We start from the raw sequence: 12,940 nt of genomic DNA on the forward strand, positions 1-12,940 counted from the left end.
ATTCTTGTTGATCTCAACAGTAACAGTTTATGGCCAGCTGAATTTGCTGCTAATGACACATTTTGGCCCCCGGTTGAACCTGCTTATGATGATCTTCTTCTACAAGTGCTGGAGCTCTCATTTTTTCTGCTTAATCAGTAAATCAATCATAGAGTAAATAATGACTGCAATGGTTATTTGCCTCTGATGTGCATAACACATTTGACAATTACCTCATGGTAAATTAGACCACAACTTTTTATGCTACCACCTATTTTAGCTTTCCTAATGAAAATGAAGAAAGCAAAAGCAAAAGCAAAAGCAAAATTGGTTTTTGGATTATATATGGTTATTTGTTGCGTGAACTACTGAACTTACTGTGTTATCCTTATGCCATTCATTGCTCACAAAGCGTGTGACTTGATTTTTGAATATGCTATGTGATACCTAGACGAAGTTTAATAGTAAATCTGGAAGAAATTTTTACGTTCAAAATATTTTCAAGTAAAACAACCGTAAAAAAAATCAAGTAAAAGAGAGAGGGAGGAATAAAAAAGGTTCTTTTAGATTAAAAGTTATATTAAAAAAAGTTTTGCTAATGTGTTTTAAATACAATTTTAATACCATCATAAAAATATTTTATTAAAAGTTTTTGAAAAGATAATTTGTTTATATTTTTAATATATTAAATATATAAAAATTAAAATTTTATTATTATTATACTCTTAAAATATAATTTTAGAATATAAATTAGCAATTTTTTTTGGAAGTCCCTTAGAACCTGGATGGATTGATTTCGAAGTTAACTTTTCGTCTTTTCCTATTTATCAGTGGCTTCAAAAAATTTGATCTCATCCAAATAATATAAAGCCGTTTTGACTATACAGTTATTCAAAAGGAATATCTAAATTTGATAGTTCAATGGGAAGTCGTAGCATTTCCCACGATCTTGGAACACAGTAATTGCCCAATGGCAAATGTCTTAACAAGTACTACAATCTAAGTGTGGATAAAATATTCTTATAATGAACTTCCTCAAATAAAAACGTTCTTACTTGACATATTTAATGTTCTAAAAATACCAATGTTATTGTGTAAATACAATTTTTTTTATGATCATTCACACTATTAATGCAATCATAATTGTTTTTTTAGATAATTATTCACGCAAATAATATAAAAGATAGTTATTTTTACTAATATGATATTATGTGATTATTTTTATCAAAATTAAATTCTTCGTTATTAATAATAAGATAATTGCCATATTCTAAAATTTTTGGACCCTTGCTTACTCTCAATTACAGTAACTCAACTTTTAAAGCCTTTTTAATATATAATCCAGTTTCCAATCTGATATCCCTAGCAGCAAAGGAAATCCAGAAGATCCCTGAACTTGAACTTGAACTTGGATTATGGCAGAAGCTGTGGGGCAGAAGAAAGTGATAATTCCAAACAAGCATGGCAATAAATTAGTGGGGATATTGCATGATTCTGGAACCCCTGAGATTGTTATCCTATGCCATGGTCTTCAAGCTTCCAAGGTTACTTTTCTTTCCTCTTATGGAGAACCAACTATTTTGTTATTACTGTTCAAGTGTTATTGGAAATTACTAATTGCGATTCAATTTTTTGTGACTGTTATCTGCAGGATCACGCTATCATGGTGAACCTTGCTGCTGCACTACAGAATGCTGGAATCAGTGCTTTCCGATTTGATTTTACCGGAAACGGGTATAAGAATTCTTTGCTCTCTTTTTTGTTTGTGCATCTTTACACCAAGCTAGTAAAGTATACTGTTCTTTCACTTTCACTATTAAATTTTGATTCTTTCCTTATAGGGAAAGTGAAGGATCCTTTGATTTTGCTAACTATTTGGGAGAAATTGAAGATATACATTCTGTAATCCAACATTTTCGCGAAGAAAACCGTACGGTTAGCGCGATTATTGGACACAGCAAAGGTTTGTTGTCTAATTGCTCATATTATGGATGTTCAAGTGAATCCATATCCAGTGGAAGAGAATTTGTTACCTTACATTTACATATTTGTGTCATTGAAACATTAATTTCTGTGTCTTTTCTGAAGTTGGTGTTGAATAATCTCTGTAACTTGATGCAGGAGCTAATGAAGTGCTTCTTTATGCTTCCAAGTATCATGACATCAAAACAGTTGTCAACCTCTCAGGGCGATACGCTATGAATGGAGGCCTCGAAGAACGTTTTGGAAAAGACTTCATGGAAAAAATCAGTAAGGAAGGTTTTATTGAGTTGAAGTCGAAGTCAGGTTACTCGCCTTTTCATCCCCATGTCCTTTGATGCTGAGATTGATATAGAATCATGAAACTAACATATTCAGGTTCCTGAGTTTAGATGAGAACATAGCAAATGATGGAAACATAGTATCATAGTTATTCAGTATTATAACAAGATGGTATCTCTTTCTTGCGCACACATATTTATTTCATCATAACTATGTCTAGATAAACACATATATTGTAGGAACTGTTGATTTTCGTTTGACTGAGGAAAGTTTGAAGGAGCGGTTAAACATAAATATGCATGAACAGTGCCAGAAAATTGACAAAGACTGTAGGTCAGTGAAAACCTTTCCCCTATCAAGTAAATGATTCAAGATTCAACAATTTTTTGTTAGATGTGAATGTTAAGCTACTTAGGCGCGTTTATCGCATGGCAGGGTATTAACAGTTCATGGTTCTGCGGACGAAATAATCCCTGTTGGAGATGCATTTGAGTTTGCCAAGATCCTACCTAATCACAAGTTACATATCATAGAAGGTGCAAATCATGTATACACTGATAATCAAGCTGAGTTAGCCTCAGTTGTGGTGAACTTCATAAAGGAAAACAAGAGTGCTGCTAGTTAGGTATCTCTTTTTTGAATTCTGCATAGGAATTTAACTTTTTTGTATTACATTTAATTGGTCCTTTTGGGAAAGCTCACTCTCCTCTCCCATTAGATTGAGTGGTGGATCTACACACACTGAGCTTCATACTCTATCTACTGAAGGAAGAGAGTAAAAAAAGAGTAAAAAGTGAATATATATTTATTTTATCTTAAGAAAACATAGCAGTGCTGCAGTGGTACATAGTTCAACTTTCTTCTCTTCCTTGGTTTCTGCAGATCTCTGATCAAACCTGCCCATGATATAATATTGCCATGTATACTTGGGAATCCTACTTCCTAACCGAATAAGAGGGGAAGCCAAAAAAAGATTAGAGAAGAGAAATATGAAAGCAAGGGTATCTGTCAAGTTTATTTGCCTTTAATGTATCAACTATCAAGTCAATGTACAAGTATGTTGAGACTCCTAGTACTATGCCATGTAGACATTTATCATATGATATTAAATAAGGTTGGGGCATCCTAGTGTCCTGTTTGATTTGGAACACAAGCTGTGTTTAGTTCATGATATAGTTTTTGCTAGATCTTTTTATTTTTATTTTTATTTTTATTTTTATTTTTTTATTGTTACTATTCTATGCTAAAAAGAAGAAATATTAGTAAGGTAAGAAGAGAAGAGTATAGTGGACAAGGATTTGAAATCCTGACAATTGAACTAATATAAAAAAATACAATGATGTTAGGGGGTACTCCTTTTCCCTTCATTTTTCCTTCCACCTCAATTTTTGATATATTGCTAGGCTAGCTGAGGCTACAAGAGAATTACAATACACAGAATAAAAAAGCAATTTACAGCATAACATTGTGGGATGTGTCTCAGGCATGGCTCAAGTGCTTGAGCTGTCACCTTCATTCTTCATTGATCAGAGGCTTAAGCATTGAATTATTCTTCCTATCAATCAAACATTGCAATGCATTTCTATACAAGGTCAAGTTGCTTGTTTTGATTTTTCTCATCCTCTTCACCACTGTCGTCTTCATCAAAATTAGTCTGTGACTCTTCATTCTAGTTCACCAAATGAAAATAACGGAGGCAAAAATAAGAAAAAAGTGATACCATTAATAGTCACTTCCTTAAAGTGCTTATTAACATTGGTATTATTGATCATTATATTATTGGCAATGTTAACAATATAAATTACAAGCATTTGGTTGCAGAAGGAAAGTATAAACTATACCTCTTCCAAGTCATCATCAGAAAAAACATGGTTATCCATTGGAGAGTATAGATTTTTGTCGACATCAATCTTCTTTCCATTTTTCATGTCCTCCTGAGACCAGAAACAAAACCATAAGATGGAACTTCTATAGTATCCAAAATAATTAACAGCAGAATCATGAAAAAGCAAGATAACATCATACCAGTTCAGATTTCAGCAAACCAATTCTCTCCGTCAAGTCGAAGATGTGATGTTTTAGTGCCTGGAAAAAACTAATCAGAAACCTGATGCCACTAAGTAGAGAACAAAGTTAACCCCCAAGCCATTGATCTATATTACCTCTCGTCTTTGGAGCTCGATAGATCTAGCCAATGCCTGCCTTCGAGATAATAAAGTCTTGGGCCTCAGAGCTTGTGGACGCAAATAGTTCTTCCCACGATAAACGATGATTATGTAGCCTTTGGTGTCCTTTTCTACAGACACTAGCACCCCACCACTCTCAGCTTCCAAAGATATCGCAATATGCTTAACTTGGGCAAGATTCCTGCCCTTTACAATTATCTTTACCAACTCGCGATACTTCCAGTGTAGATGCATGTTTTCTATGGTGCCAGCGAAAACATCTCGCCTCCCTAAAAGGAAAAAGGAAAATAGTCATGCCTCTAACATTTATTGTGTAAGCCGTTAAGCCATAAACAAAAGCAGCTATTCATTGAGTTGTAATATTAATATGCTTACCTAGAACTAAGTATGGCTTCATACTCAGACCAATCTTCCGGAATAAAAATCTCTCTTCATCTTTTAGTGTTTCAATATCAGTTGGAAGATCTGCTGGATCAAGATCAGCCTGCACTTTTGCTAGAGCTCTCTCAGCCTTCCTGACTCTTGCTTTAGCCTACAAGCATCAAAAGTTTGATGGATGTGAACAAATCTATTCTTTCTTTTTTTTTCTTTTTTTTTTTTCTTTTTTTACTTGGTGTCTTGTAACTTACCAGAGCTAGTTTCTTCTCAAGGTTTCTGATAAAAGATTCAAGTTTACGCAAGGCAGAATCTCTCATCATATTCTGAACTTCTTCCCTGGTCGGTTCGTGTCCCCAGTTAGTGCTTGCTGCCCTAGTCTCAGCAAGGGTTCCAGCTACTAATGGCGCTTGAGATGCTTTGCTTTTTAATCCATTAATAGGCAAAGCACTTTGTCGTGCCTTCTCTTCCTCCTCTTGCTGGAGTATGGACAGTTTCTCTCTCTCAGTCAGTACATGAGTCATTGCAGGAGGCAAGAAGTCATTGCCCCTGTAAAATACAATATATTCCTTATTTCTAGAGAGTAGAGTTCCGCCGGTCAATCTCTGCATGTGTGAAATTATGCAACCACCATAAATCCAAAGTAGGGAGTAGTTATTCACTATGCTAATCGACAAGGAAATTGATAACAAAAAAGGGGGAAACATGCCAACTGCCAACTAAACTCTCATAATCTTACATGATGAAGCATGATAAATGTTTCAATATAATTAAATTTAAAAAAGTTCTGTTGTCAAATTCCAGGTGTTTGTATGTAATACCCTGAGTTCTTCAGCCATCCTCTCATTACGTGTATGGGGGACACCTCGTTTGATGGCTATCTTCGCAATAGCACATTTTTCCCAAAGCTTTGCCATAGCATTGGCCAGACCTTGCAGTTCTCTGTTTCTACCTGCAGCAGTAAACATATGGTATCATTTGGAAACATACACTTGCAAAACAAGAATGCAACTGCATAGTTTCTTGCATACCAAGGGCAAAGTGTGGAGCCGTTATTCTTGCAAGCCTACGGAAGTGAGTCATTTCCTCATTGCTTAAAGAAGGTTTTAGCCTATAAGGAAGTAATCTAAATGGTGTTTTATATCCTGGAACCACGGCAGGTAACAAGTCTGCATCAACAGGTAATGGCTCGCGGCCAGGCCAATCTTTATAGCGCGGACCCAATTCATCTAAGATTTGGTTGAGTTCAGTCAGTTCCATCAATTCCTCTTCAGTCATATGCTTCAAATATTTTGAAGAGACTCGGGTTAATGAGTCTGTTTCTCCAATTGGTTCTTTTTCACTAACTTGACCATCACCTCCACTTCCAACTTGCGCGCTATTCTCCTTAACATGATTTGCTTTTGTATAAAATTCAACACAAGGAAGCTTGTAAGTCATTCCTCTATACAACACTATCGAACTGCCAGACCGCCATACCACTAAACCTCCAGTTTTACTCTGATCAATCATGAAGATAATACTGTCATTAAAAAAACACCATGTTGAAAATCTATGATACACTAACTCCAGTTCATGTTGATAAGTCGTTCTAACCTGCTTTCTACATTCATAAATCAATGTATCTGCAAGCAACTTGTTGCACATTAAAACTATTGCTGTTGTTGAAACTATTACTTATTTGAAAATTTATTGTTGTGCTTAACAATTGGAAAAAAAAGGACCATCCAACAAGCAATCAATAAATTGAAAATCAAGGTTGCATCTCCCTGTTAGCAAACAGAAACTAACCTTGTTATCCTAGATAAGCCAGCTACATGGATCAAACATCACTAAACTAAACCATAGGAAGCAAATATTGATGAAAATTGACATATACCTCAAGAGTGTGATGAGCTCTTTTCATGTTAGCAGCAAGAGGACCTTCAAATTTCAACTTGACCACTTCACTATCCCTCCACTTTGCATGAATGGAATCCACTAACACCCCATTGATGCCGGAAACTCCAACCTCGAACCTCTCAACCATCCTCAATGCTACATTTCTTAGCCTCCGCAGTTCATGCTCCGGTATCAGTCTCTCCGCCAACGCCGTGTTACTTCTCCTTTTCCTCTCTCCTTCACTTGTATCCACTACATTCACACTTCCCATTACAGAATTATTCAAAAGAAACGTTTTTTCTTCTACCCCTCTTCTAACCTCACCATTATCCACAGAAATTTCCTCTCTTTTGAAAACAGAACCATCAATGCCGCCATTTTCCTTAGCATCAGACTCTGATTCAGACTCAAAACGTGAACTTTTGCGGTTAGTTGCTTGAGCCCAAGGAGATAAACGCTTTGGGAATTGAAAATCCAATGAGTAACTCGCTGAATTCTTCTGATCACACTCTTCCTCTTCACCTTCATCATCATCATCATCTTCTTCTTCTTCTTCTTCTTCTTCTTCTTCTTCTTCTTCTTCTTCTTCTTCTTCTGATTGTTGTTCTTGCCAGGGGAGCCTTTCTCTCTGGGAACCCAATTTGTGAGACCATTTATCACGAATTTGATCAAAGAAGCTTGGTCTCGGGTTACTCTTCTTCTTCTTCTTCTTAATCTTGTTCTCTGTGTTGTTTGATGCTTCCAAAGGTACCTTAACTGGTAGAGTGTCAACTTGAGCAGTCTGATTGGAACAGCAAATTCGGAACTTGATAGTAGCGTGGCCTTTAGAATGAGATTGAGAAACGAGAAAATGAAGAGAAGAAGAAGAAGAACGAGATAACGCGGAAGAAGAGAGTGAACAACTCGGTGGAACTGCTTGAACTTGGAGCGCCATTGTTAGCTTCCCAGAAAAAACACACACACTCAGGTTTTAGTTTTGAAATGGATAGAATCTTATTTTAATAATTGCAGGCCCAAATCAAAACTATGAAATAACATTGCAACTGGGCCCAAATCAAAACTTATTTGGGCCTTGGGCTTGCCTGCTATAGGGCATCAGCCCATTTTACCATACCAAAAATTTTAATGCTTAATTATGGCCTGTTTTCGAAATAAAAAGTTATGGCCAGTTTCCACTTTGGAGTTATTTTTTTGTTCATATCTCAAATTTTAAAAAAGAATTGCTTTCCATAGAAATATTAAAAAAATAAGAATAAAGTTTTTTTTATATATCAAAGAGTTTAATTTTAATATATTTACAGTGTAAAATATTTAATTTTTTAATAATATATTTATTTAATAATATACCATTGAATGTTTACAGTATAAAAATCAATAATTATATTATGTTTATACAAAAAAATCAATTATCAAATTAGTAATTCATATAAAATACTTGTTAAAATATAAATTATATATTAAAAATAAATTAAATAATACGTATATTCATATACAAATATATGATAGTTAATTTGGTGGGTGATTTATTGCGTGAATGAATATAGCTTTTTTTTAAAAAAAAAAATCAAATTCATAAAATAGAATGTTTAATTGAATATATACTTTATAATAAGAAGTCAGGTAGGTAGCAAGAAAATGGGAAAAAGAAAAAAAATGAAGCAGCCACCATTCTAGAATTAGTGAAAAAGAAAGACATTAAGGTATGGTAATTATGGTTAGATCCTATCTTAACTTGATGTAGCGTCATCAATCATTATTTTTTATTTCCAACTCTTTTAATTTGTCAACATTAGTATAATTAACAGTGTGTGAATATTCGGATTATGTCCTTCATTTTCCACAACAATTAGACATAGATTCGTTAAAACATACTACTATACATCTACATTCTAGGCACCACAAAGTCAAAAAGCAAAGAGAAAAAAAAAAGTTTTTGATGAGAGTAGCTAAATTATTGTGTGTTTCCTAATTGCCTGCAAGCTGGAATAATTAAGCACACCATGGAACACAATTATTATGCATTTTCCTAAATGTGCTGCTCTTGCTCCCCAATGAAGGTCCAAAAGAACACGATCTCCATGTGATTAACCAAATCTTTATCCAATCAATACTCGGGGAAGTGTTTATTTGTCGAAAAAATAAATGCTTACTTTTTCGCCAAATCATCAATATGGTTTTGATCATCACCGTTGGAATAAGAGGAAGATTTTGATTGAAAAGATTTTGATCATCAATATCGCCAACTCAAGCACTCGTGGGGCTGTAATTTAACACAAAAAATTGATATTATTCCCGTGTGAGTTTGACAAATTTAAAGCCCAATTATTGTACTGCCAACGTAGCTACGTTTTGAATTATTTAATTAGCTTGAATAATCGGTTTTCACGTTAGTATATGTATGGACTTTAAAGTATCATTAACCATTTAATATAACTATCATTTCTTTTTAACGTTTGTCCATATTCAAAATAAGAGTGAGCGACAGAATATCGGTTAGTCATATGCTAATTATCATTGTCTAGACTAATGACTACTCAATTAACTATTATAGTACTATGTATGAATTTATGTATGTGAACATGCAACATAATTACTACTATGACAATTTGTTTAATATTACATTAGTGAGTTATATGTATTAGAGATATAATTATTTATATATATTTTTTATTAATTTAAATGTTTAGGAGAAAGTAGTACCATAATGTTATTTCAGAACTTTTATAATTAATTGTATTTTCTTCTATCAGTTTATATTTTTGAAATATGTGATTTTATGATTTAGTATCTGTTTAAAGTGAAAACGAATGTCGTGTAGCTAACGAAAGAAAAAAAATTTGGGACCATGTCTTTTCTCAAGTTAACGAATTGGAGTCGGTACTTGTAAAAATATTTTGATACCTAAATGAGTAAATAGATTATGATAGTGGAGAAATTATATAGAAAAACAATTCACCTTCTTTTTGTATCCAACTTATTTTTATATATTTATCTTTATCAATGGTTCTCTTGTCATTTCTTCGATATTTATTAGCTTTCATTGATATCGCTCGATCATGTAGCCGCGTGTTAATTTCTTTAGATTTGTTTGACTTTATAGTTCATTTTTGTTTATCGCAAGGTTGCGAGAATCGAACTGGTCAATGAACCGGCCACGTGCCTGGTTCAATGGTTCAATAGTTTAATCGGGGTTGGATCGAGATCGAACCGGTTTAATTAAATATACATTAAAATTATTAAATATTTAAATTCAATATTTTTAAACAAATTTTAATTCAATTACAAACTTCAAATATAAAACAAAATTCAATTCTATTCGATTACAAAATTCAATTATAAAATATAAGACAAAATTTCAAATATAATCGTAACACAACAAAATTTAATTCAATTACAAATTTCTAAATTCACCGAATATAAGACCGCCAAAGTATATAATAATATTTTTTTTGGAATTCTAATTAGTTAGTTTAATCAACATGTTCTCATTTCAGAATCCAAACTAATCTAAAAACACATCAACAACAAAAGTAATTGAATGAGCTCGAAGAGTGTGAGACAGAGTTACCTGAAATTCAATTCAGAACCAATTCAACATTCAGCAAATTGAATCCAGAATCCATACTCAGAATCACATCAATATTCAACAAATTAAATAATCCAATTTCAAATTCAGAATACAGAATCAGCTCAGAGAGCTCGAAGAGTGTGAGACAGAGTTATCTAAAATTAAATTCAGAACCAATTCAACATTTAGCAAATTGAATTCAGAATCCATACTCAGAATCACATCAACATTCAACAAATTCTAGCATGTTTGGTTTAACATTCAATAAATCATATAAATAATCCAATTTCAAACTCAAAACAGAGACTCAGCTCAGAATCTTCAAAATTAGTTGGAAAAAAGATGAATGACGATAACAGAAAGAGCTCGAAGAGTGTGAGACAGAGTTACCTAAAATCAGAGGAGAAGAGAAGGGGCGACAGCCAAAACGGCGAGGAGGGAGCAGCAACGACCCACGGCGAGGAGTGGACCAACGAGGACCCACGGCGAGGAGTGGAGCAACGAGTATCCATGGCGACGAGCGGAGAAGCAGCGACGGCGAGAGAGCTCGAAGAGGGACCTTGAGCTTGGACAAAGACAAAGAGAGAGATAGAGAGAGAGAGAGAGAGAGAGAGAGTGCTTGAAGGCGACAGCCACGGTCTATCCCGCCGGCGGCCAAGGTGAGGAGATCAATGGTGAAGAAGGTGGTGGCTAGGGCTTCTAGTGGGTGTTTGCTCTGGTAGAGTTCAATTTGAGATTTTGCTTGAATACTGAATAGTGAGGGAGAAGGGAGAGGGGCTGCATTTTGCTTAGGCGTTTAGCCTTTCTTTATGTTTTTTTTTTTTTTTATAAAGAGACAAAACGACGCCGTTTAATACTTACTTTCAAACCAAAAATCGCTAAAAAACCGAACGGTTCTCACGGTTCAGCGGCTAACTGCCGGTTTGATCGGTTTTTCACTAGTTTTTTGCTAGACGGTTTCTGATTTTATCCGAACTGACTAGGTGACCAGTTCCCAGTTAATCCAATTGAACCGATCGGTCCGCTTCGATTTTCAGAACCATGATTTATCGTAATACCGAATAAAACTTTGGAGTATATCATTTTGGGGCTTGGATTTTTCTTAGCCCATTTTATATGCTTAGCCTTATATAGAATAATATCAATTTTTATGCTGAAAAATTTAGAGTTCGATTCTTATTAGATTTCCAAAAAAAAAAGCACAAAAAAAATAACGAAAAAAAAACCTATTCAAAAGTTCACACAAATTTAAACAAGGCTCTTGTATAAGTAATATATTAAAAATATAATTATTTATGTACTTCTTTTTATTAGTTTAAATTAAAAAAAAAATAATTTCATGACAAACATATGGTAAATAAAAAAATAATAATAACTATGTAAAATTTACTTAAACCTTCTAAAAAAAAGTCTCTCACATAAGAGAAGGATCATCATGTTAAAGATATAATTATTCATGTGACTTTTTTATTAATTTAAATTTTTTTAAAAAATAATATTATACTAATATAATATCTCACATAATAAATAATATAGCCACATATTATATTAAGTAATTTAACTAAATTATTTAATGATTGTTAACTGTTATTTTTATAATAAAATATCTTCAAGTGGATAATGATCCAAAAATATACATTATTGCTATGAAGATAAATTATATTACTATTGAGTTAATAGTCAAAATCTTTTCTAAAATATACTTCAATCTCCATTTTTATTCCTAAAAGATAAAATTAATCAAATTCGTCTCCGAAAGAAAACCAATCTGATCACGTTTGTCTTTCCATCATCTCTTTCGTTGAGGTAGCTGACGTTCACTAACGTGTCCCATTAACTGCCAGTTTGGCACCAAAACAAAATGACGCAGTTTTGATTCAATGTTTTCTAAGTTTTGAAACGTCATCGTTTAGTGTCTAGAAGAGAGATTTAAACATTGCAAAGCCTAACCCCTCTCATAATAATCATCTCTCTCTGTTTTGCTCCAAAACGTATCGTCTCCCTATAACTATGCCCTAAGCCTTTCACCCAAACTTTGAACTACCTCATCAACATTCGTTAGTGATAGTTAACAATTAAAATAGAAAAGTTATCGCTACTGATGAATGTGGATTTGATCTTATCCTAGAGCAGCATTGATAGTGGAGGAACCATCGCGATGGTGAGAGATAAGGATGAAACTTGTTTGATGATTTTTGAGTTATTCTGTGGTGTGAGACATTCCTAGTGTCGTGCTGTGTGCATTCCTCTTATTTAATCCAGGGTTTGGGGTAACCAAGAGTTTGTGTGACTATTCGTTTATCATTTTAGTGTGTGAGAATGTCTTGCTTTAACTAGCTCTGTGATTATTTTTAGTCATAGTGTTTGATTTTAATGATGGTTCTTTTAGTTTGTTGCATGTTTATTTTGGGTTTAGTGTAAGTTTTCTTATGATTGATTGGTACAAAATGCATTTAGCCGTTAGTAACACATAGAGAATAGCTAGTACAAGTATGTTTATTAATGCTATTTTCGTTTTTGTTATTGTAAATGGAGGGTCCTCCCATGATATTTGTGTTTTACCATGGTGAGTTGTTTAAAAAATATGAGGATGGAGAGATGATATATGAATTTGACAATACTGAAGTGTTGATGGGCGTTGAAAGAGACACACTTGATGTATTCTTTGTAAGGGGTTACTATAAGGAGT

The 12,940-nt window shown here is 33.7% G+C and overlaps 3 protein-coding genes across 4 annotated transcripts in view; 2 read left to right on the top strand and 1 right to left on the bottom strand.

The window, feature by feature from the left end:
• LOC107496757 (uncharacterized) overlaps positions 1–321 on the top strand; it is a 3,182-nt gene extending 2,861 nt beyond the window's left edge. The window contains exon 7 of the mRNA XM_016118084.3: positions 21–321. The gene's annotated coding sequence lies outside the window, so the exon portion shown is untranslated. The remainder of the gene's footprint in view (positions 1–20) is intronic.
• A 954-nt stretch (positions 322–1,275) lies between these two features.
• LOC107496734 (uncharacterized) lies at positions 1,276–3,414 on the top strand. Of its 2 annotated transcripts, none has more exons than XM_016118073.3 (7): positions 1,276–1,523; positions 1,631–1,713; positions 1,821–1,942; positions 2,101–2,229; positions 2,481–2,574; positions 2,677–2,866; positions 3,124–3,414. In XM_016118073.3, exons 1-6 carry the CDS (start codon positions 1,395–1,397, stop codon positions 2,864–2,866), a joined length of 747 nt encoding a protein of 248 aa, XP_015973559.1. In that variant the 5' UTR covers positions 1,276–1,394; the 3' UTR covers positions 3,124–3,414. The 2 variants fall into 2 exon arrangements, with proteins under 2 accessions (XP_015973559.1, XP_015973551.1); XM_016118065.3 differs by having other exon boundaries at positions 1,279–1,523; positions 2,101–2,265.
• Positions 3,415–3,525: 111 nt separating this feature from the next.
• Positions 3,526–7,655, bottom strand: LOC107496725 (CRM-domain containing factor CFM3, chloroplastic/mitochondrial). The gene is made up of 9 exons (XM_016118053.3): positions 6,682–7,655; positions 5,834–6,302; positions 5,624–5,754; positions 5,057–5,407; positions 4,803–4,959; positions 4,404–4,696; positions 4,267–4,326; positions 4,083–4,175; positions 3,526–3,910 (listed from the first exon to the last, which is right to left on the bottom strand). Exons 1-9 carry the CDS (start codon positions 7,615–7,617, stop codon positions 3,824–3,826), a joined length of 2,577 nt encoding a protein of 858 aa, XP_015973539.1. The 5' UTR covers positions 7,618–7,655; the 3' UTR covers positions 3,526–3,823.
• Between the last annotated feature and the right edge of the window lie 5,285 nt (positions 7,656–12,940).

The sequence above is a fragment of the Arachis duranensis genome, chromosome 1 (assembly GCF_000817695.3).
Source record: "Arachis duranensis cultivar V14167 chromosome 1, aradu.V14167.gnm2.J7QH, whole genome shotgun sequence".
In the NCBI taxonomy this organism is placed as follows: Eukaryota; Viridiplantae; Streptophyta; class Magnoliopsida; order Fabales; family Fabaceae; genus Arachis; species Arachis duranensis.